The sequence below is a fragment of the Pinus tabuliformis genome, chromosome J (assembly GCF_031772625.1).
Source record: "Pinus tabuliformis cultivar Carrire ecotype Pingquan chromosome J, CPIR1, whole genome shotgun sequence".
NCBI classification, from domain to species: Eukaryota; Viridiplantae; Streptophyta; class Pinopsida; order Pinales; family Pinaceae; genus Pinus; species Pinus tabuliformis.
In genome coordinates this window covers 1,282,358,593-1,282,385,932 of record NC_142295.1, presented here as the reverse complement: position 1 = coordinate 1,282,385,932, position 27,340 = coordinate 1,282,358,593, and the positions used below count along the sequence as shown (strand labels likewise).

Genomic DNA, 27,340 nt, shown 5'->3' with positions numbered 1-27,340 from the left:
GATGAAACTTTTAGTAGTATAGGAAATGATCTTATAAAATACATCAACAGAGATGAGCCACAAGAAGGGTTGCAAACTTGCACCAAGATTTGTGTGGAGGTGGAGCTAGACAAGTGTTTACCAACAGTAATAAATCTAAACGTAGACAATTGATCTCATATATAAGAATTTGATTACAATCAAATTCCATTTAAATACAAGTTTTTCCATGAATATATCCATTTCACACGTGATTGTAATAAGAAGGTAGAAGAGAAGCTAATGTAGAGTAATGATGGATAATAATGGCAGTAATAGAATAGGAGAAGAGGCCTCACAAGGATAAACAACCAAGCTCCTCCTCAAGCCACTGCAAGGCAGAAAGGGAAAGGGCCCATGTCTCCAAAAAAGTAAGGGACAATGCCTAGAGAGGGAACCTATGCTATTAATAACAATAGATCCCTAGATCCAAACAATAGCTTCAATATCTTAAAACATTTTCTAGAAGAATGGAAAATCCTAACTACTAAGCCATCTTCTCTTCTAGCACCAAAAGGGATGCTCCCTTAGAGGAAGCCTTTGTGGGACTCAAGGGGAGGATTTAGATTCATAACAATAATAATTCCACTCTCCATAGGCCCTCAAAACTTGGGTTTGAGGGTTACCAACAAGATTTGTAGATGAAAAATCATATGTGAACAAGGAAAAAGAAATAAATCATTCGCAGAGAAAAGTAGGGAGGAAGACGAATCGATAGCTCCGAAATGAAAAATATTTATAAAAAAATAAGGAAATGGGTACCCAAACAATAATTTATCCATCCAAAATGGTTAGTATAAATGTCAATAAAAATAGCCCTGGTCTTCATTCCGGAGGCAACAAATTGCACAATAAATACTGAAATTCCTTCTTTGGGATTGTAGTGGGTCAAGCTCTGATCAATAGATGTCTACAGTTAAATCTATAATAAAAAAGGAAATTTTTGCCATCCTCTTACTCCATGAGACAAATATGGGGGAATAAGATACCCTCCAAAAGCTTTCAAAATTTTGGAAGAATTCTGAGCTTAGAGTGATTGGATCGGATGGGGCTTCTAGGGGGCTCTACATTTGGTCTACCTCTATTTTTAAGTTGATTGACTCACATTTGGTTCCTCATTGGTTGATGGTTCACTTGCTTCATCTCCCATCAAACAATGAATTTATTGTTGTTAATGTATATGTGCATATTCACCCCCATTCTGGGTGTGAATGTAGTCTTCCAATTGACAAGACTACTCTAGGCAGATTGTATCTCCACCTAGGGGGTCATGCATCAACCATAGCTTAGTTGTATGCCCCATTAAATTCACTCATTCCTAGTTCCTTCACCATTAATGCAATCCAGTACCATAGTGTTTGGTTTATGATGGTGTGTGATGATTATAAGGTCGTTCAACCTTAGGGTGAATTGTGTTGGCCTAATGCTCCGATGTGCAAAGATAGTATTAATTCATCTCATTTCATGGAGAATTGAAATATTCTTTAGGTTTCCATTCAAGCCATGGTGTGGGATAATTTCAAAGTTGATCCTCCTTGCAATTCTCTAGTAGCTAGGTTCGATGCCTAACATTTGGATTTTTCTCTCTTTGTCTGCATGGAGGTTGGGATTGGATGTGCATTAGTCATGGGGCAATTCGTGACCTGTAGAATTTATTTGGTTGCAGAGAGGCTCCAATTCGGCATTCAGGCTCACCTTTTGGACTATTGGGAATTGGCTAATCAGTGGAGTTATTACATTGGAAGGCATGTAGGAAATTCAAAGCAATTCCTTCGGGTTCTTGGTCCTGTCCTATTAGTGAAGAGCATAAGATTTATGTCACTACTTCTGGGAGGTCATAGAGTTTGTAAGAAGGTAGCTCATTAGTCACACTTAGAGCAGCATAGAGGCTCAAGGCTTCGGGGTGTCAAGGAAGGAGTTTCTATTGTCTATGATTATTGGACAAGGAAGGAGTACATGTTGTGCATAGCATAGGCTCAGTGGTGTCAAGGAAGGAGCTCCCACTATGTATGCTCAATGGGCCGAGGAGGGTTCCTTGTTATGCGTGTTCATGGCTTGTGGCTTGTAGCTCATGGATCATGGCATATAGCTTGTGACTCTCCACAACTCATTTAGAGTCTCAAGTCTTCCACGCTAATTCAAGTAATTGGCCATCCCTTATGTGGCATCTAGTTCTTTTACATAGGATAGTTTAGTCATTTTAAGCACATTTATTACTATTTTTGTGGCTCCAGGCCAAAGTTTTGGTTTCTATGTATCATTCTGCAAATAATTTTCACTCTTCCCTATGTTGTTGATAAACATTTTATTCAAACTCGGTATATGTAATATCAAGACTTTAAAATGGTGGTTTTGGATTAGTTTCCCTACAGGGTGTCCCTTACCACCATGGAGAATTGTTTGTACTTATTTTTATCAATAATTGAATGTCGATCCTTACACAAAAAAATTGTATGTGTGCCTATTCAATAGATAGAAAAGATGAATTATTGAGTGTCTCTCCTAGGCCTCAGAGGCTCCACCCGAATTCAATATTGTATTATGGCAAGGGATTTTAATAAAGTTACCATCCTCATGGAAAAAAATGAGGATCCCATGTTCGAGATTAGTTTCAAGAAATTTTAGAGGATCTCATTACTTGGATAGATCTAATAGACATCAATCCAATTGTTAACAAATTTACATGGAATAATGGTAGACTTGGCCTACGGAATATTGTAGCCCACCTAGGAAGACTTTTAGTTTCATGTTCCTTTTTATCTCAATACTTTCAGATCTCCTCTCATATTCTTCCTTGGGCGAGTTCAAATCATCGACTAATTTCTCTTCAAGTATTTCAAACAGTAGACTATGGGTCATTTCCCTTCCGCTTCTCTCATCCTTGGATCTAAAGGGAATACTTATCGGATTTGGTAATGGAAACATGGAGTAGGTGGGAAATTGGTTCTCTAATTCCCTTTTGGGGAAAAAATATCTAAAGATAGTCATTAAGCACACGATAAAAACAAATAATGAAGACAAAAGGCCAAAATAAACTTTCATAAATCAAATATGGAAGAATATAAAAGGAAAATAGAGAAAGGATCTATCGCAATGGAGCTTCTGAAATACAAACACGCAAAATTCAAGGCCTTCCATCATGTGTTAATATTAGAATAGGAAGAATGGCACCTTAAGTCTTGCAGCTTATGACTACTAACTAGCGATCACAAAACTAAGTTCTTCCATAACCAAGCTAAGGAATTGGTTTGAAGGAATAATTTTAAATTTGTTAGCATTGATGGAGTGTAGATCAAGGAATTTAAGGGGATCCAAAGGGTGGTTGTTGATTACTTCATTTTTCTATACTTTTCCCAACCTATACCCAATTAAGGGGTTGTTTAGTACATGTTAGATAAAATCTGAAATTGGTGCCTGAAGATGACAATTTAGACATGCTATGAAGTATTACAAAAGAGGAAATATGAAAAATGGAATTTTCTCAAAGCCTGAAAAGAGCTCAAGCTCCATATGGGTTTTTATCCCACTTTTATTAGGCATATTGGGATGTCATTAATTTTGATCTTATTTTTCTAGTGGATTACATCTTCAAGCATGATTGTATGGGAGGAGGGATTAATTAGTCCTTTATTATCTTGAGTCCCAAAGAAGTCAATATGGCCTCCTTCCCAAGTTATAGACTGATCTCTTTATACAATGTTTCATATAAGATAATTTCTAAAATTTTAGAATAGCGCATAAAACTTTGCCTTCCCAATCTCATCTTTGAGAATCAGGGGGGATTTGTGGGCCAAAGGCACATAATAGATAATATCATCTTAGTCTAAGAACCAGTACATTTGAGTAGTGTAAGGAAGGATAGATAATTCGTTTGATCGTGTCACTTGGGACCTTTTATTAAAATTTCTATCTCAATTTGGCTTTAATGGGAAATTTATAAAATGGGTGTAGGTTTGTATCTCCTCTCGTTTGATCTCCCCCTTGGTGAATGGCCACTCCTCAAGCCTTTTTAAAGCCTTAATAGGGCCCCATTAGAGGTGCCCCTTTTCACCTTTCCTCTAAATCTTGATGGCATGTTCATTAAGAAGGTGTCTTGGATATGAACAAAGGAATGTCAACCTTCCATGTATAAGATATGTCTCAGGAATCAAGAGTATAAATCACTCCCAATTTGCATATGATACCTTCTTGTTGGGAGGAGTCTAATTAATTATTACAAAGCACTTGAAGCGAGTTCCAGATCAATATCTATTCACTTCTATAGGTCTTATTAATCATAGAAAATCATAGATCTATTCTTGGAATATTATCCCCCTTCTTCATAAAAATTTGGTTCCTATTCTTGGTTTCTATCATACAACCTCTTAGAAAGATTTTATATATTTAGGGATTATGATCCATTGAAAATCCCACTCTTTACAATCATGGTTAGGAATTATTGTGAAATTCAAGTCCAAGTTACAATAGCGGTGAGTGATTTGGTTGAAATTAGTTGTGCATTAAGTTCTTATTAAAGTGGTATTATCAATATTTCCCTTTTGCTAGTTCATAGCTCTCCTACTGCCAACCAGGACTCTTTGAGAACTAGTTAAAATTATGAGCAAATTTTTAAGGGAGGGTGGTAAGAAGAGCCACAAAAAGCTTCATCTCATCAAAGTGGCTTGGGTATCTGTTACATGTCAATTTTTTCACCATGACACTTGATCAGTTTATGTGTGTTTTTACCATTCGTACACATGTTTGATTGAACTCCCTTAGAAGTCAAACAACCAAAAATATCTTGAAGAAGATGAGAAATTTGGGAATAATAGGTGTCACACCTTGTCAAGTTTCACCTGTGCTTATTATCCTAGATTTTCTCATGCATTTGCTAGAATTACCTCTAAGAACAATGTAGAGATGTGCTCTGTATGTCACTATAAACTTGTGCAGGTGAATTCAAGAAAGTAAAAATAAAAAAGTACATTATATAAACGTAGTTGATAAAATATTTCCCAACTAAAAGATTCTAGGTGATGACTATTCGAACTATAACCATCATATGATTCATCTTAATCCCTTTCCTCATGAAAACCTAATCCCTTAATTAGGGGATCTCACACTCCTCCTTTGGATCTGAAACTTCTTCCTCTTGACCTATAAAATGATTAGAGGGTAGAGGGTTAGAGGAGGTCAAAATTTAGAGAAGATAAACTTATGCTGCTAGTTAGAGATTGGAAATATTATAATCTGAGGAGGAGATTGAAGGCATTTGGGAGGAACCTCATGGCATCAAGGCGAAGGTTGTAAGACTCCTCTTTATCTTTGATTAATACAAATGAACACTTTCTCTCATTGGGTTGTCTTATTAGAATGATGAATGGTTTATAATTGTCTACAATATTGATTAAGGCAAATTCAATTCCTAATCTCCTTGATCATTAAGTTAAGTTTAGTTTGGATTATTATATTTCATATGCTTTCGATTCTTTGATGGTTTATGGTTGTAGGTATTGTCAAGCATTCAAGAGCTGCATCAAGTCACAGCAAGGGATCTTCATTAAACATTTCATGAAATAGGTAAGAGGCTCATCCATTAGCTTTAATTCTTATAATTCAAACAAGTCCAACTTAGGGAAAGAGTCAGCTCAATTGTTTTCTTGTTTCTAGTTTCCATCAAGGATCTAGGGGATAGCTCTTATCCACAACAGGGATTTTTTTGGTGTAACAAATTGGCCACCATACTAGGGAACATCTCTATTCTCTTCCTTTTCCTTAATTTTTCTTTCTAATCCTTCTGATTTATCTTGACCTGAGTCTTTATGAACTAATGAACTTTCAGATATGTGTGGTTGATTTCTTGATTTTTTTTTCTTGGTTTTATGATATCTGTGTTGTTTTTGTTCACCAAAAAAATGCAGTTCTACACCAGCTTTTCGTTAGAAACTAGGTGCATGCGCTCTGTTTTGTATTGCTGACCTACGTAGGCCTTAGGAAATTTTTTTAAATTTGGCTTTTACCTCAACCCTGACCTGAGTTTGAATTTCTAGAAGTGTCATTATCTTTTTTTGGACTGTCTTATGTCTCTTCTAAACTTATTTGAGTGCTTTCTTAATATTTTTGAGAATTAGGTCTCTTTGAAGAAACTAGTTAGGTTTTTGCCTGGTTGTTTTGTCAATTGATCAAAACAAGATAGGTTGTCCTTTTGGTTGTGATATCCTTATTTTGTTCTATCAAACACACCAATTGACCTTAATTTTTTATTTATTTGTGATCAAACTCATATTGAATTGCAAATTAGGGTTTCTTGACATCTACGGCTTTTGTGAAGAAATTGTTTCTTTCAATTTTGGGAATTTCTCACAATTACACTATTGTTATGATTAAATCAAAGCATTCATAGGGAAAACGTATTTTTCCTCCAACTCCCTTGATTGATTTTTGTGTGCTTCAAAATTTTGAGTGATAAATGATAAAGAGTATTTTTGGTTTATTTGATATTTAGGGAAATTTGAAACTTGGTTCATTTTCTACATTTTGATTGCACTAATATGGAATTGGTTGTTTTAGGAAAGTCAGAAAAGTTGTGAGTTTTGCACTTCATTTCCAAAAAATTAAAGAAACTCTTTCTTTCCTCTAAATAGGATTTCATCAAATTTGGAAGTTACAAATTGCATTTTTGAGTGCATTAAGATTTTGAGTAGTGTCATAACATCATGAGTTTCACCTTTATTGTACGTTAATTAAAATTCATCTAGAAATTTACATTTGTTAGGGCTCTCTCCACCTACATTTGCTTAATTGTAGGGCTTTGGAAATGGAAATGAAGTAAACTTTCCAAAGATACAAACAAACTATAGAATCTTGAGTTAGGGAGAGAAAATATAATTATTTCAGTTTTTCTCTGGGAAGCTCTTCTTGTACATGAGTTAAGAACGAGATCATGTTGAATTTGGTGAAGTGATCGTACCCACTTCATCATCCAAGATATAGTGATTTTCAGGTATTACAATGGTACCAAAAGGTATTTGGGGTAAGTTGAAATTAAACCTCCAATTGATCATGTGGAGGAGCCTTCAAGGGGATTGAGCTTGTTACTCTTCCCTTGTGTGTATTCTGATCTACGACTGTCCCCCAGGTAAAATTGTTGTAATTGTTAAGCTTAGTGACTATAATCTTAGGGCTCTATCTAAGGTCACGAAAGAGGGAATGTCCTGCTGTACCCAAAACAGACATTGACTAGACTCACATGGACTTTTTGGAGGGTAATCTTTGCTCGGGGTGGTTTATAGGAAAGTAACCTGCACCAGACTATTTCAGTAATCAGGCTATTAGGGTAACTGGTTCCAAATGCTCATTTCTATAAATCTCTTCACCTTGATCACTATGAAATTGGATTTCATCACCAACTAGTAATTATTGATCTCCATGAAGAGTTAGTTTGTATGGTTTGAACTCTTAAATTTTTAGTGTGTGTTACTTACTATGTTGTTTTTACTTTTTAGAGACTTTGGGTGTAATTTATATATTGTGTGATTTAATAAGTGAAAAATTTTCATTGTGGAAAAATTACCAAGACAATCATGTAGTATACTCGAGGACCCCCCTAAGTATACACCAAATGAGTTAGAAAATATAAAAGCTGAAAATTCTAAATCATCGGGATCCGAAACTGCAGCAGAAACTGAAACTTATAGTATTATAGACTCTGATGTAAAAGGAAATGAAGTTAATCAACTAGAAACATCTACTATCTTAGGCCTTGAAGCCACATAAACTAAACTTGATCAAACTCAAAAATTAGTATCACACTCGAGAGGAACTGATTTACAAATTACTGAACTCATTCAAACTAAATCATATACTAGAGACTTTTTAGATACAAATCCCATTTCAGAACTAGATATCGACAAACCTCAGTCTGATATTTCTAAACTTGAATATTATACACCTGCTACAACTCATATTCCAGATCCTCCACATTCACTGCATGTGAAGCTCATTATTACCGATAGTCTGCCTCCTAGTCTCATTAGCATTGAAGGAATTATTTCAGACGAAGAGGAAGAACCAATAGTTTCTACTAGTGAACCAACAGATATTTCAGATATTTTGTTTAGATCTCTTCACCCAAACCCTTGGTATTTTACACCCTTGAACATTTTAGGACAAGGAATTCTGCGATAGACGACTCCTTACTCTACTGCACTAGGTTTTGATTGGTCTATGATGGCTTCTGGAAGTACCTCATTAGACACATCTATGTTTTCTACTTCTCTAGAGTCAACATTATATGGTGGTTTTCTACCGCCTAGATATCACTCTCTTGTTGTAGCTTATTCAGGAGCTTCTTCCTCAAATCAAACTTCAAACATGTCAACTAGTGTAATTAATCCTACTAATGAAGGTTTGACATTTGAACAATTTATTAATATGATTTCTGGTAATGTTGGAAATCCTCAAATCAACCCAACGGGGGGTTATTACCTGCCTGGGGGGAAACCATCGTATCCTCCACCTGGAGGACAACCTTTAGGTGGATCCTATCCTATAGCTCAGGGGCAACCCCCAGTCGGAAATTATCTTAATTTTGCTCAAATGCCTCAAACTGTTTTTGGTCAACTTGTTATGCCTCAACCCATCATTGGAATGTGTTACCCTGGAATTAATACAATCTAGAACACTTCGTTAAATCAATAGTCAATTCCATTTGCTTCTCAAGTGCCCATGTATCAACCTATTCAATATATTGGAAAAACTACACAGCAATTACCTTTTCAAGGTATGCCTTTTCAAGTCCAACCAACTGCCCAGCTTAATCCATCGATGCCTGCCCAGCAACCACTCCATCATCCTGTCCCAAGTACTTCTCAAACATTTGTTTAGTCTGTTGTATGAACAACTGTTCAAAATCAGGGTCCACGTTCACCTCAAAGTCCCATTCTAGGATTATCACAAGTAACTATCCCACTTACATCACAAGTAATGATGCAAGCACTTGTTCATTCTATCCTTCAAGTATCTGGTGTTCAATCTATTCCTACAATTATTTCCATACCCCAAATGCCTGTCATACAACCTAATTTTTCATATATGAAAGTGTCATTTCAAGGGAAACCTTTACAAGGTCAACCTCAGAGTTAATTTGTGCAAGGTCCACCTTTACAAACTCAATTTCTCCAAGGTCAACCTTTGCAAAATCAACCCTTTCAAGGAAATTTTATTCAAGATCAAATGGGTCGAAGTCCTCCATTTTAGAATCAACCATATCGAGTTCCTATATTTCAAGCATGGCTCATCCTGAATATCCAGGAGGTATGCAGATTCCAATTGCTCAGGCTATTCTAGGATATCTTGGGTATCCTCCACCCAGTACAAGACTCATCCCTTAGGGTTATCAGTATACACCTCAAGATCCTAACCACCATTTTCCTTTCATTGAAACTTTGGATTTTCTTGACCTCTCATGGTTAACTAATAATCCTCTTCTTTATTTATCATTTTGGCCATCCATTCCTACTAAGTTTCCCAGTGACATTGCTAAGTTTGAAGGTATGTCAGGTGAAGACCCATCAAACCATGTTATGACCTATTATCTTTGGTGTGTGTCCAACTCATTAATCACTGATTCTATTAGATTACGACTTTTTCAATGAACCTTAACTGGTTCGAAAGACAAATGGTATGTAGAATTACCGCAATCTTCCTTCAGTACATTTAATGCCCTTGCTACAACTTTTTTGACCCATTTTTCAGTTTCCCATTTGATATTATAATGGAACTAAACTCATAACCTCTTTAAAATAGTCAACGTCAACCCATATCTCAGATCACATTCATGAATGGATACAAAGACGTTGTTTGGTTAAAGTTTACATTCTAGACCTGATTTTGGACGAATGGTTCATAAAATCTCTTTTACCAATAATAACTAAAGATGTTTCCAAAGGATGTGTTGTAATTGAGGAGCAAGTACTTTCTCGTGCTCAATACCTTGATCTTTTTTATACTTAATCTGGTACTTTGTATGAAAAGATCCCAAATTTACCCCACCCTGGTCAAACTAATCCAGCCCTTAGAAGATCAGATGCCACTGATTGTATGATTGGTTATGTGAGCCAAAATTCTAAGAATTAAAAGAAGAATTCTAAGAAAACTCATATTTTGGCTCTATCTGAATCACCTAAAGAAGATCCTTCTCCCAAAATTACTTCAGATATTAACGTCATAGAATCATCTACTAGCAAAGGTAAGCAATCCAGAAATAAGAAAAAGGGAAAAGAGAAAGCTAAACAAGACACTCATTCTAAGGATAAATTGAATAAGAATGATCCATCTGATGAAAAGAGGAAACCTTGTTATCCTTGCCTAATTTGTGATGAAGATCATTACACCAAGGAGTGCCCACATTGTGCCAAATTTTCTAAATTTATCAAAGGTTCACCCACTCCGACTGTTTTGAAGCACCCCTTTCCTCCTCAAGGTAGAAAAATGGTTTCTCATGACCAATATTCCTCATCCACATCGGCATATATCATGATGATGTCTTCCAAAGTTATGGTAGCAACGAGATCCAAACATTATGCATCAAAGAGTCCCGTTGAAGAGGAAGATGACTCTAGTCCATCTGGTCAAACTTCCACATCTACTCCTCCTTCTTCTAAACCATTACATATTGAAAAACCAAACCCTCATATGATAATTCATCCGCCTCCTATGGGTATGCTTCGAAATCCAGCCTTTAAACCTCACGCTAGGGCTGCTCATAACTATAACAACGTTGAAGATTTGGTTATGTCACCTTTGGCAATGTCGGATCTTGAATTTTTGTAGACCTGTCCAGCACAAAGGAAGTTGTTATTATCAACAATTGGAGTAGTAGATCCTCATGACTCCAGTTTGATTTTTTTTTTTTTTAATCTCGATAATCATGTCGCATGTCCCCCACACCAACTGGATTTTCAGATACCATTCCATGTCAAAAATTGATGAGTTTTCGAACAATGATTGGTGAAGGAGAGTTGACATGTATTATGTCCGTTTCCTGTTGGAGAGCTTTAGGTTCTCCAACAACCAATCAATCTCCCACAACTTTGAAAGCCTTTGATGGAATAGGTTTTCGTCCTTACAATATTTTAAATGATTTAACAATTGAATTAGAGGGTAAAATGATTCCAATAGAAGTTGAGGTTGTTGATGCTCAACTTGACTATAACCTTTCGCTTGGTTAGAGTTGGACTTATGCCATGGTGACAATAGTCTCATCATATTTTAGGATGATCGTGTTTCTTCGCAAAGAAAGAATTGTGAAGGTAAACCAATTTTCCTACTATACCTCAGATCCTAATTCCACTAGTAGTGTGCCTTTTGTTGGAAAATAAATGACTCTGTATGAAGAAGTTGGTGTTGGTCTTCTCAGAGACTTATCTTTTATGGGAACTTTCTCTTTCCCTCCACCCAATTTCCCTCATAATGATACCCAAATTAACATGATTACATCAACTACTTTCAAATCAGGAGATCTGTGGAAAGTACCTTTAGAGTCAGAATTAATCTTACATAGTAGTGAGTTGCCTCGTAGCCCTTTTGAGTTGGCTTATGAGACAATTTAGTCCTTTTCCAACTTATCAACATCTAAAAATAATCGAAATAATACGATTATTGATGAACATTCTCATTTGTCACACTTGGAACCAATCTCTATGCCAGATTCTTTTAACACAGAGTTTTTAACTAATGAAGGTATTATGGAAGTTATTACCTTGAATGAAATGGCATGGGACGATACTCATCATTGTTCAAACTTCTTGCCATATTTTGACAAAATTGAGAATTATTTCTCATTTATGTTTTCAATTGAGACTCTCAGTGATCCTCAATGTCTAATATCTACCCTTTCTTCCAATTCTGAATAGAACTTAGGGAACATATTGGCAACGATACCCATAGACATCTCAATGAAACCATGGATAATTAAAAATATTCATATAGTAGCTTCTTGTTCTTTAGAAGAGATTCATAGTTATAAAGCCCTATTTCAGGAATTTCCTATGCCTGGTCATACGAAGAAATGCCAGGAATCGACCTTAGCATAGTTGTACATGAGATAAAAACTTATCCAGATGCTAAGCCCCTTAGACAACAATTACGTCCTATAAATCCATGAAAAGTTGCCGGTATCAAACCTGAGGTGGAAAAACTATTGAAAGCAGGATTCATTTACCCCATTCCTTTAACTGATTGGGTATCAAACATTGTACCTGTCAATAAAAAACAAGGAACTATTCAAGTATGTGTTGATTACATAGATACCAATAAAGCTTGTCCCAAGGACAATTATCCAACTCTGAATATCGACCAGGTTGTTGATGACTGTGATGGGAATGAAATTTTTTCATTCATGGATGGATTTTCTGGCTACAATCAGATAAACATACTCCCTATCGATCAGTACAAAACCATGTTTATATTCCCATGGGGGACCTTTTCTTTTTGCAAACTCCCATTTGGCCTGAAAAATGTTGGTGCAACTTTTCAGTGAGCAATGTCTTATGCATTCCACGATATTAAGCATATTTTTTAGCCTTATTTGGATGAATTACCCGTTCATTAAATGAAAATGAAAGATCACCCATTGCACTTAAAAGAAATTTTGATTAGGTGCATGCATTACAATATTCGTTTAAATCCGCACATATGTTTCTTTTTGTGTACAATCGGGTTGGCTTCTAGGTTTCATATTTTAGAAAGTAGGAATCCGTGTTGACCCCCTTAAGGTAGAGGCAATTCTAAATTTTCCTGCTCCTTCTAGCCTTCCAAAACTCCAAATTTTGCAAGGGAAAGAAATTTTTTGCATAGATTCATCCACAATTATGCCGAACTAACCCAGGGTTTTACTCAACTATTGAAAAGGGGAATTCCATTTTTTTGGGATGAGCTTGTTGATAAAGATTTTGATGCATTAAACATGCACTGACTAATGCACCATTACTGCATCCACTTGATTATCATCGAGATTGCTTTTTGTACCTAGCTACATCTGATGCTTCTATTGGCATGGTGTTAGTCCAAGAGGATGATTCTAGCAGTGAACATGTGATTTATTATTTGAGTAGAAATCTCACTAAAACTGAGATTAAATATACACACGTGGAGAAGCTAGCCATCACAATTTTTCAACGATTCTACTACTATATACTTCTCCAAAAACAGCTGTCATTTCAGATTGCATCCCTATGATGTATATTCTTACTAAACAATTTCTAGGGGGGAAATACTCCAAATGGATAGTTATATTACAAGAGTTTGATTTAGAATTTGAAATACCTAAACCAAATAAAACTTTGGTTTTCGCTGAACTATTGCGTGACTTTCCTCATACTAATATAGAAACTGTAGCAAAAGATTCCTTTACTAATGAATCTATCTTTGTTATTAGTACGTCAAATCCATGGTATGTAGATATCATTAGATATCTCCAACCCCAAACTTTTAGGCTTGAGTTATCTAAAACTGATCGTCATTGAATCTGAGACCAATCCCAACAATGCAATTGGTGACACTCTTTAACGTCGCAGTACCGATTCTATATTTCGGCATTGTTTGACTCTCCAAGAGGTCGAAAAAACATTAAATGCCTGTCATTTTGGAGCAGGTGGCGGTCATATGTCTGCCTATGCTACTACCCAAAAAATATTTCATGTTGGTTATTTTTTTCCTTCAATGTTTAATGATTGCATTATTTCAGTCTGCAAATGCCATAATTTCCAAATCTACGATCGCAAAGTGCAAGCACCTCCAGCCCCTCTTCACCCTATCATAGTTGGTTGGTATTTTTTCCAAATGGGGCATTTATTTCATCACCTGTTACCCTCACTCGGTCAGGGGCGCATGGGTATATTATCCTTGCATTCAATTACTTTATGAAATGGACCAAGGTGATGCCTACATATAAATATGAGGACGAAACTGCATCAGTTTTCATTTTCAATCATGTGATTTCTCGATTTGGTGTCCACAAAGCAATTGTTACGGACCATGGTAGTTATTTTTGTAACTTGATGATGGTTGAACTATCAGTGTAGCTCAGCCTACACCATGATATCTCTATTCCTTACTATCCACAAGCTAGTGGTCAAGTTGAAGTCGTCAATAAAATTTTAACCAATGTGATTAAACGGATAGTTGGTATTCATAAAGGAAACTATCATTCCATTTTCTTTTTAGCACTCTAGACTTACCGTACTACTACAAAAACATTGCTAGGTCTTACTCCTTTGTAACTTTTTTATTATGATTTGGAAACAATATTACCCATTGAATGTGAAATCCCATCTTTGAAACTAGCTATTGAATTATTGCCTACTACCATTGCACACAAAGAATGTTTTGTACATTTAGCATGTTTAGGTGAAAATCACCGTGATGCCACACTGGCTTGTGAAGCTCATAAAAAAAAAGTCAATGCTCATTTCAATCAAAACTTCAATCCTCTTTCATATTCATAAGGTGACCTAGTCTTGGTTTATGATCAAGCTCATGACAAGTTAGGCGCGAGAAAGTTCGAACCCATGTGGCATGGCCCTTACATCATAAAACACATATTAGCTAAAGAAGCCAATGATCTGGTTGATTATGATGGTATTCCTTTAGAAAAGTCTAGAAATGGTATTTACCTAAAGAAATATTATGCATAAAATTTTAGTGGAGATTTGTACATTATTTACCATTTTTTAGGTATATGTGTAGTTAATGTTTTTTACATTTTCTACTACTTCTCCTGCTTATCTTATTTTTCACTTGATTTGTAGACGTTGACATTCCCTCAGACTTACATTGGATTTGCTGATGGCACTAGTCATAGTACTCGAAATTTATCTTCTGCAACTTGGGCTATCTATTCACCCAGTGATGAGCTAGTCTCTATTCATGGAATATGCCTCAGTCAAACAACAAATAACATAGCAGAATATAGCGCAGCCATTGTTCTTTTATCTAATTCCATCACATTTGGTATTCGATGTTTAATCATTAGCTTAGATTCATAGCTCGTAGTATTACATTAAAACAATATGTATGCAGTAAGAAGTCCAACAATGTTAAGAATGTTTTTACTAGTCCATATTTTGGAAAGGAAATTTGATTATATCAAATATAAACACATTCTAAGATATTTAAACACATTGATAGATGCATTGGCTAATCATGTATTGAATAGACATTTGCGACATTTGTAAACTAAAACAATATTCATTCAATTGATCAAGATAATTTGCAGGAAAAAGTAGTATTTTTTCATTAAAATAGGGTTTGCATAGTCGTGTGTCTACAAAATATGTCATCCAAGGACATAAGGCCTCATGGCCTTTAATTTCAAAATATGCCGACATCAAAAATAAAAAATGTGGTCCTAGAAACTAGAACAGCTAAGCATGATGATGCTCATGATAACAAACAATAGCATGAGGAACTCAACACAGTAAATGTCTAAGTGGCCATGGAACCCCAACTACATGTCTCTGATGTCAGAGAGGAATTTCATCCATCCCAATCTCTAGGATATCCAAAGTCAACCTCTATAGGTTGTGTTCCAGCTCTGTCAAAATCTATACTGGCTCCGGATTAGCTGTTGCAACCGTTATATGTTTCTCATCTCGTCTGCCAAATCGCCTCAAACCTACTGGTCGGTTTGGGCACACATCTACACATGCATTTCAGATAACTAGCCTTTGGCAAAAAACACATAAAAAATTGAAAATTTGAAAACATGTAAAAATGAGAAATTCTCACCTAGGTCACCCCACTGAGCTCCGAATGGAAGTGGAATATCCAGATCACGTCTGTAATCCATCCTGGCATATGAGAAGTCCTTAATTGAAATGGTCTATTGGCCTAACCAGTCAAAAAACTCAAGAGTATACCTGACTACCAGTCCATCACCTTCATGATATGCCATTAGTGAAACCCACCTCATCATGTGTGAATCCCTAGGTTCCTCCTCATCTGCTATAATCTGTTGTGGCCAGAGAAGAGGAATCCTCTCCAGGGTGAAATCAATAAGAATGGTGCCATAACCAAATTTCTTCAGTTTCCCATTCTTACATCTAGTTATTTGTTCTTTCATTTTTATAACCTCTGCCTTGCACCAATTGAATACCATGGATTCCTAGCATTCCAAAACAATCTTCATCTATGCCTGTGTGGTTAAATGAAGGGAAACATTTCCACACATCTTGCTAACAATGAAAGTAATGGTCCTTAGGGGTAAGAGATCGATGGTTTGAATATCAATTCTACCATCCTTGGGTGGTGCACCTCTACAAAAGTGTCATAGATACCCATTTGTAGTATCTCCTCATGTCCTTGATCCAAACAATTAAATACCGTCTCCCCAAGGAGAAAACCTAGTCAAGAAATAAATGTCATTGGCATCAATGGTAATGCGGTGATCTATGATGACGAAACATTGTTCCTTGACATTCCAGGTTCTTACCAGCCATGTCATCAAATCTACCTGAGCTTTCATCCCAAGAATTAGCTAGTGTTTTAGGAGGCCACAATCTTAGAGCCTACACAATAGTTGGATCTGTCAAGTTTCCAAATCATTGGCTTCATGCTCTCTTTCCCTCCATTCCATTTTGAGCAACCAATTAACCTTAAATGACCATTTTAAAAAGTTAAGAATAATTTTTATGATCGGTCTAATATTTTTTGGGGACCAAGTCTTTCAAAAAATAAACCCTCACTGCCTATGCTGTCAATTTTTTTACAGACAACGCGTAGTTGCACGAATTTTTCCAGAAAAATATCCGCGCAGGCCAAGATTTTCCATATGGAAAATTTTACCTGACTACGCTGACCCAATTGAAGGAAATCAACACAGGGTCAAGGGCACATTTTTTGACAAATCCTTGCCCCAAAAAATTAACTGAAAGCTTGAAATGGAAATTTGAATAGAGGAAAAGCTACGTTAGGGAGAGATATTCTACCTAGAAGAAGCGGTTTACGATTTCATCCATCAATTAGCTTGGAATCAGTTCCGGAAGTCTCGTGGTAAAAAACTCCTTTCCCTGCTCTCAAATGGTAAAAATACGAATGGCGAGAAATAGTTTACTTTTTCCACTTTTATAGGGCTTTTGAGCTAAAAATAAATATTATTTTTATATTTAAAACCTTTTAGGAGGGAAAATTGTATATTTCTGAGCAATTATAACAATTTATTGAGTTTAAATTTGCAGGATAGGTTACAAAGTGAGAATAAATCATTTTGACTATTTAGCTGACTGTTATCACTTTTCATGCTCTTAAAAAATTATGGAAAGCAAAAATCATAGAGTCCTCTTTTAAGCCCTTTTAAGACTCTTTAAAAATGAAAATATTGCCAAGTACTTGTTTGGTCGAACTTGTAAAAGTAAATGAACTATCGTCCACTCAGTATAAGTTTACCCCTTTTATGGATATAGTTAGGACTATTTATGAAAAAGGTATACATTGATAGAACATGGTCAATAGAGTTCTCTCTTGCATTATTTTATCCTTTTTCATACCTGAGGGACTAAAACTTATGAAAAATAACTTGATGGAGTCTTTCTTTTGACTCTCTAAAACTGAAAAACATCAAGCTTTACTTTCTCCGGGCTCGTTAAAATTTTACGGCAAAAGAACTGAATGAATTTCCTTTTTGTGTCTTTTTCAAACTCTTTAAAATAAAATGACATCGAGTTACTCCTTTACTAGACTCATAAAAACTAAACAGTATAAGACTCATATTTATAGTGATTTTGTTTATAACTGAAGGGACATGTCTATTTGAAGTGAGGCTGACTTGTGCATGAGGTGGAACATTGGAAATATATTAAATAGTTTTCGGAAGGGGTCTTTGTTAGTAATCAACCAAATACAACATAATTTCATTATTACGGAAACCATATTATAATAATAAGATAAGAGGGGGTATAGCTTTTAACAAATACATTTTAAGAATGCGAGACCATATTATAATGGATGTTGGGAGGTCCCACATTGCACATCATCTTTACTCACATACATTGGGACCACATGTGATATAGGAAAGTTCCGATGAGGTGGATGTGATATTATATTAGACACGTTATGGTAAATCCAATCAAGTCTACGATGATATCAGAAATCAATAATCAGAGGATCTTATCGGATGTGCCATTCAAAAGTTCTGATAAAGTGGTGGATGTGATTTAATAATTAAATTGTTAACTTAAATCACGTCAGATCCACATATCAGAAGTCAGAGATCGAAGGTCCATATCGCACATTGGAGATCAGAAGTCCATATCACACATTGGAGATCAGAGGTCCATATTGCATGTTGGAGATTGGAGGTCCATATCACATATTGGATCTTATGTCTTATCAGAGATCGGATTTTTGAGTAGTAACACACAATAAAAAAACATTGATATAAAAACATCGATATGATATTTCTTTGATATCATTGTTCATCACTTTTGGTTCTTTCTTTTGGGTATATGCAGACTTCTCTTGGATCTGCTCCTCCTTGGCTTGTCTTGGCTCCTGCTGTTGGCTTCTGATGGATTTCCTTTGTCTTCCAATGGCTTCTCTTTGAACTGCTTCTCACTCTTCTCTTTGGTAATTCTCCTCTTGCTCCTCGGAACTGCTCGTTCGATCCAATGCTTCCTGGGATTCTATATATATATATATAGATATATATATATATATATATATATATATATATATATATATATATATATATATATATATATATATATAGATATATATATACATATACACACACACACATATAGATATGTATGGTCATCAATGACAACACTGACATCTCAACAAATGCTGATCAAGTTTACAAGGCAGAGAGACTAAGGAAGGTCCACCAACTCATGGTTGTAATGATGAACTAGTTACATGACAAGCTAGATATTGATACCTTTCTCTGATATTGATAGCAGGGGAACTATCTTTAATTCAGAAAGAATTCTTGCTTCATCACTTAAGGCCAACATACATGTAGCAAATAATCCAAAGAAATACCAGTCATTGTAATTCTATATGGCATCATACCTAGTAGATGCAGTGTGTACAAGATGCCATCTTGATGGTTGGAGCTACAACTAGACATCAAATGTGTTAGACCTCGTGCATCTACATTATAATATATTTTGGGACCCAGGCTATAACTGTAGGCATGATTCCACCTTTGAATCATTCATTGCTCCTTTGTATCAGTTACTCTTTGGAGAAGAGTCCCCTTTTATGTCCAAGAGGGTCAAAGAGACAATCATCAAAGTGGTAGATTGGTTCCTTATCTAGGAGGGCACCTTCATCGGAGTCTTAAGCTCATACAAACCTCATCACGTGCTTTCGAGGCTTGTGACAGATAATTTTCTTTTGCAAGAATCATGTTACATATGACTACAGGGTTCTATAAAACACTAAAAGAAGGCAAGAAGAAGCATTGGTTTGCCTTCCCTTTGACTATTGAGGACTATACCATTGACATTTTCAAGGAATTGAAAGAAAAACCTTAGGATATGAAGGGATTCTATTTTTTGAACTTGAGTCACCATATGTATGACCCGAGGGGGAGGGTAGCAGTGCACTGCAAGAAAGCAAGATTCAATTAGTCATACGTGCACAACAAAAATTTCCATGAAGACAAGGTCAGGAATTTGTACAATGTTTCCAGGGACATAGGGCCAAGTGAGCAACATGAAAAGGAAGATGAGCAGGTTGAGTTGTTGCAAGAAAACATAAGCCTACAAGCTAGGTTAATCTCTCTTAAAAGGAAGAAGGAGCAACAAAAGACATGAGGATAACAAAAAAAATCACAAAGGTGATGAACCAGAAGACCATTCATGTGAGCAAGGGGAGGATGAAGACAATGAAACCTTGGAAGAAATAAATGTGACCCTGGCCAGGCAAAAGCAAGAATTGAGGAGGAAAAGGGAAGAAGAGATGAAGCAATCACATAAATCAAGAGACTAGTATCTTGAGGATAGCCAACAACATCAACAGGAAAAGGAAAGGAATAGAAAGTAGGGGGAAGAAAAAAAACATTAAATAAATAAGAAGAGGAACGAAGGAGATCTTATTTAGAATATTAGATTGTTGTGCTAAGATGCTCCTTAGATTAGAAACAAAATGCTTTCATTGTGCTTAAGGATTCATGAATTTTTTTGCAAGTGAAAAATGAATTTTTATGTTAATTTTAGGAGCAATGTTAACATAAATAAGAAACTAAACAGTAGCATAAACATGTAAAGAACATCATCAAAAACACATCAAAATAGGAACATGATAAAGGAGTTCACCCCTCCCAGGCGGCGTCTACTTGGTCCAACTTCCAATGGCTTGGGCCTCCCTATTATTCTCAAAAGTGTAACAAGGTGTGTTTACAGTACTCAAATGCTTTTGAAACCTGCTCCAATGAGTCCAAAATTTCCAAAAATGGCTACCTAGCCTCTTTCTGCATCCAATTTGGTTGAAAATTGGAGATGTTATGACCTCTCCTAGTTAGGCCACTACTCACTCCAAAAATTGCTCAAAACTTGGCATTGATCCTACATTTTCTCCCGAAAATTTGCTAACTGGGAAAAAAATTCATGCACTGCCAAGAGAAATTGTAGGATGGTTAACTCCTCCCATAACCCCGACGTGGTCATAAAAAATGTGAACTAACCTTATCACATGCGGCAATTAGGAGGTGACGGTCTTCTGGGCGATCACAACAGATGCTGTGGTCAGGAGGTAAGTGGTCACATGTGCTTGGACTGACGGTTAGGTGGTGGTGAAATTTGCTGCTGCAGTTAATAGTTTTTTGCATTCACATGGGAGAGCCTCCGATGGTTACGCTGGCGGTCTCCCCCAACCTTGGCTGTGTTACATGTTAACACAAACTTGTGCTCTATTATAGTTAAGAACTATTGTGTATGCGGAGTGGTAAGCCTTGGCATTGTTTGTTGAGAGGTTCCAATTTCAAATCCTATGTCCTCCGGTTTGGTTGTTGGACCAATTTTTGGTGGCCTCCTGGGTTGCCACATGGTGGCCTCTGGTTGGGACACATGGAAACCTATGGTTGGCCATCAACCCACCAATGAAGCACTGCCTTCATACACCAATCATGGAGTGACACTTCTCACCTTCTAGTTCACCACCGGCAACGAATATTCTAGGGACATTCCACAAAATATTCCAAGGAATATTTTTTTTTTTCTGGCTAGGCTATACGAATGCCTAGTCAGCATCCCTGTCAGCTCCTACACCAAATTTGCATGTTTGGGAAAATTAATAGATCGTGTTTTTGGGAGCATACAGTGTCTTTTTCATGTGAAATGAGTTGCACACGATTTAGGATGTTGAGCACTACATGGTTGTTCAAGTTCCACACCATTCTGACAACTTTGAGTTTTGAGCATAATTTTGAGCACCTGATCACTCCTCGTCACTAGGAGCCTTTTGGACCCAAAAACATCACTTTCATTTGTCTAGAAGGTGAGGATATAGTTTCCTCACCATTCTGATCTCAATCCATTTATCAATGACATGGAACTTGTGATCTACAAAATGCTTGTCGTGCCTTGCTTTGTACTTGCCTTTTCTCTTTTCAAGCTGATCTTGCACTATTTGATGTACCATTTGGAGTCGTTCAATGAACTATTTGGCTTTTTCCATGTTACTATCAGTAGAAACATCCTTCTTGCCAAGATGATACAACACATTATGATGCAAATGGTAAAAAAATTCCTCCACTTGATTCCTTTGACTCAATCTTGAATGTACATCTTGAAAGTATGTATTTTTCTGAACATGACTTTCATGTAAAACAACATGATGCTTGAGGAAAGTAGTTATACAAATTATAGGCCTAGAAAGTATATCATAAAACTTTTCTCTTATACCTTTCTTATACATTTTAACTGAGTAGAATGGTAGAAGAAAACCCATCCAACGAAAGTGCCTTTGTCAGTGCAACTTAAACACTACACCATTGAAAATTGCTGAATGAAAAGAAATGGGCTTACCACATTGCATAGAGACTGTGCCCATGGAATAGTCACATACATCAACCTAAAACTAAAATGAATTTTTCAAGTTTAGAAGATAAAGTATAAAGGTTGAAATGATCTATTGTCTTAAAGCATCAAATTCCTCTTGTTGTTTGCCTCCCCAATGGAAGACCTTTTGCACAACTGCTAAAGAATGAAAATGAGCTACAATAGAAGAAACGTTAACAAAATATTTCCTCCAACATTGGGTTGCTCCAAGAAAACCTCTTATCCAAATGACTATCTTGAGAATTTAGCAATCCATAATGGCATCAATCTTAGAGAGGTCTAACTTCAGCTCACCTTCTCCAATATCATGGCCCAAGTACATCAAAGAATTTATATCGAACATATACTTTGACATCTTCAATTACAAATGTTCTTGACATAAGACATCAAGTAATTATTTCTCATACATGACATGTTCATAATGAAATTTTGTGAAAATGAAAATGTCATCCAAGTAGACTATCATGTCTAGAAATGGCTTCAATACATCTTGCTTTATATGCATGAAAGTAGTAGGAGCATGGGAAAGACAAAAAATCATAACTATCCACTCAAACAAACCTTTCTTGGTTTTTAATGTCATCTTCCATATGTCTTCTTCAACAAATATACTTTGATGAAACCCACTTCTTGAATCACATTCAATGAAATGCTTACCATTCTTCTTGGGAACCAAAAAAAGAGGTGCACTACATGGTAAAGGAGAAGGTCGGATGATCCTTTTGTTCAACAATCCTTGGATTTGTTTTGTTATTTCTACACTTTCCCTTCTTAACATCCTATGCATGTCAATGTTAGGAAGAAGAAACTTTTGTTGCAATGGTATTTCATGTTGGATTCTCCTCTTGGAATGAAATCCTTTTGCTTTATAAAACACCTCATCATCATGGTTAACTACATCAACCAAATTAGTTTCCAATTTTGAATGAAAACCATCAAACTCTTCATAATCAATATTAACATTGGGTTTTATCATAAGAAGCACTAAATTCTTGCTTGAATTCACTAGCCGTTTTATTTTCCTTACATTAACTAATGAAAGATTTAGTTTCTTGCGATGAGCTCTCACAATATACTCCACACCATCCTTGAACAAGTGGTACTTGTTTTTATGACGATAGAATATTTCTTTTCTATCATAAAAATAAGGACTACCCAAAACAATTCTTGATATATCAAGCAGTAGAACATCTAATTCAACTTTGTTAATGAAGTTTGATGTGATTCCAAACTAAAGAATACATTTTATTGTAATCCGTAAATTTGTGTCCTCACAAATCCAACCTAATGGATATGGCTTGGGATGTAAAATGGTTTCAATATTAAGTTTCTGGACTAAGTCATCATATATCAAATTAGCTTGAGACACACTATCAAAAAGTGTGTCAATTTTTGTATGTTTTGAGATCACCCTTATGTGAAAGAGTTCTATCCTTGTTTCTTCATTTGGATTACTAGTGTAACAATTTGTTATACTAGTTCTAGCAATGGATTATTTTCATTTTATACCCATGGTTGTAATTTTAGTTTCATCACCCGAATCGGATCCCAGATCCTCTTGAATGACAACAGTTGTCTTTTGTTTTCCTTTGTTATTGAATTTATTTGGTTTCATTTCGGGATGAAGCTTCCAACAATGAACTTCATCATGACCCTCTTTGGAACAATGCTTACATCTTGTTTTTCCTCCTTTCCTTTTAATGTATGCATTTTTCTTTCCCTTAAAACCCTTTTCTTTCTCTTTACCCTTAAATGTCACTTTACTACCTTATTCTGTAGTGTTTTTCCGTCTTGCCTCAAGATGATTGGCTTTTGCACACACATCATATAGATTATTGGGATTAGACATAAAGATAGTATGCCTAAGGTAACTGTGTAAACACCCTATGTACTTCAGTAATGTATCCCATGATTGAAAATCTACACCTAACATTAAAGACCTTTTTATGAATTCTTGGGTGTAATATTTCACATTTTGACCTTTAAGTTGTCTAATGTTTTGCCAATTCATGATGGCTTTTTGCATATGAGCTAGAGGGTATAATTGTCTTTTGATTGCAGCAATGAAATTATTCCAAGAAATTGAGATCTTACCATGTTATTTTATCTCCTCTTGGGTCTTTGATTCCCACCATACTAGTTTTGCACCCTCCATTCTCAAGGAAGCTAACTAAATATTTATGTCATCCACTTGAAGGTTTTGAATCCTAAAATAAACCTCCAACTGACGAATCCAATTATCAAGCTTATTTGCATTAACTTCACCATTATACATGGGAAACTCAAATTTAACATCAAGTTTTAAAAAAGGTGATTTACTAGTTCCTTTTGAAGTATGATGAGGAGTATGAGTAAGGGTTGTGTTAGTGGAAGAGGGTGAAGATGCTTGTGAAGAAGAAGATGAAGAAGATGGTGGAGAGGGTGGAGGTTTGTCTCCATTTCCATTACCTCCTCCCGAAGAACCTTCTCCTTTGGGAGGTTTAGAAATTTCCCCTTGCAACTTGGTATTCCTCTCTTCATAGAGGACCTTCACCATCTCTGTCATATCAAAGAAAGTATTTTTGAAGGTCATTTCTCCTTCATGAGAAATGATCTTTGGAGTCTCAACTATAACTTGAGGCTGGACTAGTGTTGGATATTGTGGAAACCTTTCTCTCCTTCCCCTTGACCCAAATTCAGGGCTTCCAACCAACTTGCCTTCTCCTCTTTTGAGTTTTAACCTTGTAAGCATGACATAAACTTGAAAACTGTTAAATCCTTCTTTCACAAAGAAAACCTAGTGCTCCCAATACCAAAATGACCTGATTTAGAATATTAGATTGTTATACTAAGATCCTCCTCATATTAGAAACAAAATGCTTTCATTGTGCTTAAAGATTCATGAATTTTTTTTGCAAGTGAAAAATGAGTTTTTATGTTAACTTTATGAGAAATTTTAACATAAATAAGAGACTGAATAGGTGCATAAACATGTATAGAACATCATCAAGGAACATGATAAAGGTTTTCACCCCTCCTAGGCTATGTCTCCTTGGTCCAACTACCAATGGCTTCGGCCTTTCTATTATGCTCAAAAGTGTAAAAATATGTGTTTACAATACTCAAATGCTTTCAAAAATTGCTCCAATGATTCCAAAATGTCCAAAAATGGCTACCTAGCCTCTTTCTACATCCATTTTGGTCGAAAACTGGAGATGTTATGACCTCTCCTAGTTAGGCCACTATTCTCTCCACAAATTTCTCAAAACCCACGACTGATCCTATATTTTTGCCCCAAAAAGTGCTAATTGGGAGAAAATTTCACGCACCGCTGGGTGAAAATATAAGACAGTTAATTGCACACATAACCCTCAAGCAGTCATAAAAAATGCCAAGTAACCTAGACACATGTGGCAGTTAGGAGGTGGCGGTCTTCGGGTGGTCACAACAAATGCTGCGGTCAGGAGTTAAGTGCTCACATGCTCTTGGACCAGCGGTCAGGTGGTGGTGACATTTTTTGTTATAGCTGGTAGTTTTGTTCGTTCACATGGGAGGGCCACCGACAGTTACGTTGGTGTTGGCTTATTAGGGCCTGACCCAGGTTCATAGATGTTTTAACCAAACAAATCCCGAAACTACCAGCCTTTTCGACAACAATCCACGGAGCGCAGACTGAGGTCTCACCCAAGGTAGTATGGGAGGGTGTTGGAACCAGGTTTCCGCACCCTAGGGATGTCATGATGAGGTCTGGAATGATCGTGAATTGATCCCACGCGCTATGCTACTTCCGCGCAGCCATTTGTTTAGAGAAACTACCTTAGTGTGGCTTATAGGATGAGCACGAATGTTCTTTACCCTTTCTGTGATTATTATTATTATGATAGATCTTGAATTAACTTAAGAAGTCACAATACTTTCAGTTACCTTTTAACATAAACAGACATGCATGCAATCATAAACCGTAACAGATGCATAAACCGAAATATAGAAACATATACACAATATTCCTAAACCAACTTATCTTATTAATGCCTTTTTCTAGTTAAAATCCACTTCCTACCCTGCGCACATAGCTGAGGGGTCCGCGCACACAGCTGCAGACTCTACTAGGTCTCCGCGAACACAGCTGTTGAACCTCTATCTCCTACAACAACCCAAAAGTTGAACTTACAACCTCAGAGCGAACACTGCATTCAGAAAACCATAGTACTTCTTCACATCACAAAAAGCTACCTTTTACACTTAGAGCCTTGCTCTTATTTATACATTCCCATGGTTTGCGGACCATGGGTAGGCCAACACATTCTAGATTAATTTACAATATTTTAGGGCGGACTATCCTTAGACTTGACCCATTACAATTCGCACTTTGCGCACTTCGCGGAGCTTTTACAATACCAATACCCAGAATTATGGGTTTTAACCCCCAAAACCTTTACGCAGGAGATCTGTTGTCGAACAGGCCCCCAACACAATCATCGTGACTTGTCCCAAGTCACCTGGCTGGTGCAGTAATCTTTGCGTGAAGTTCATCCAGCAATCTTTGCGCTTCTCTTACGTCCACAACACATTCCTCCACTATCTGTTGTATCCATTGTACACATATCTCCGATGTTTCGTTATCAGGCGCAAGTCCTTGCCTGAGTGCATATACAACCTGCATGTGTGCCAACTTTCCCTCGATCTTGGTAGTGATCGTGAATGCTTCCTCGAGCCAAGGCTGGATGCGTTCTTTAAGCACTACTTCTTTCTGACGCGTGGCGTCCACCTGGGCCTTTAGAGCCTGGGCCTCCTTCATCTTAGCCAGCCGCTGAGTAAGGGCAACCATCTGTGCAGTCCCCCTGACATTGTTGTAAGCCTACTACAACTCCCGGGCTTTTGTCTCTAGCCGTTGGAGCATCAGGTCGAAGGAAAATTTTAGGGGCTAATTTTCTATACTTTTTCCAAAAAACAAATTCGCTAATTTCCATTTTTTTGTAAAAATTATTCGCCCAAATTTTATAGAATGAAATTATTTTACCCTAAAAATCGCCAGAAAATTATATATAGACTATATAAATATATTATAAATTTGAATATTTCTACAAAAAATCTCCAAAAATTTTATAGATTTCATATTATGGACTAGTGGGATTCGCCAAGGTTTCTAAGCTTTAAGAATTTTTTCCATCCTTAAAATTTTCCCTCGTCGGGTCTTCCTGCAGTGAGCTGAGGGTGACAAGTGATTGATATAGCAAGCCAGTGCATTCCTGTATGGTGCACTCTATTGCTTCCAACCCTGCTTGAATGGCATGGTGTCA

The 27,340-nt window shown here is 36.4% G+C and overlaps 1 protein-coding gene across 1 annotated transcript in view; it reads right to left on the bottom strand.

Annotated features, from left to right (window-relative positions):
- The window catches only part of LOC149231931 (cytochrome P450 76T24-like), a 70,483-nt gene extending 43,615 nt beyond the window's left edge, over nt 1–26,868 (bottom strand). The window contains exon 1 of the mRNA XM_089381791.1: nt 26,540–26,868. Within this exon, the coding sequence (XP_089237917.1) occupies nt 26,540–26,868 (329 nt within the window). The remainder of the gene's footprint in view (nt 1–26,539) is intronic.
- Between the last annotated feature and the right edge of the window lie 472 nt (nt 26,869–27,340).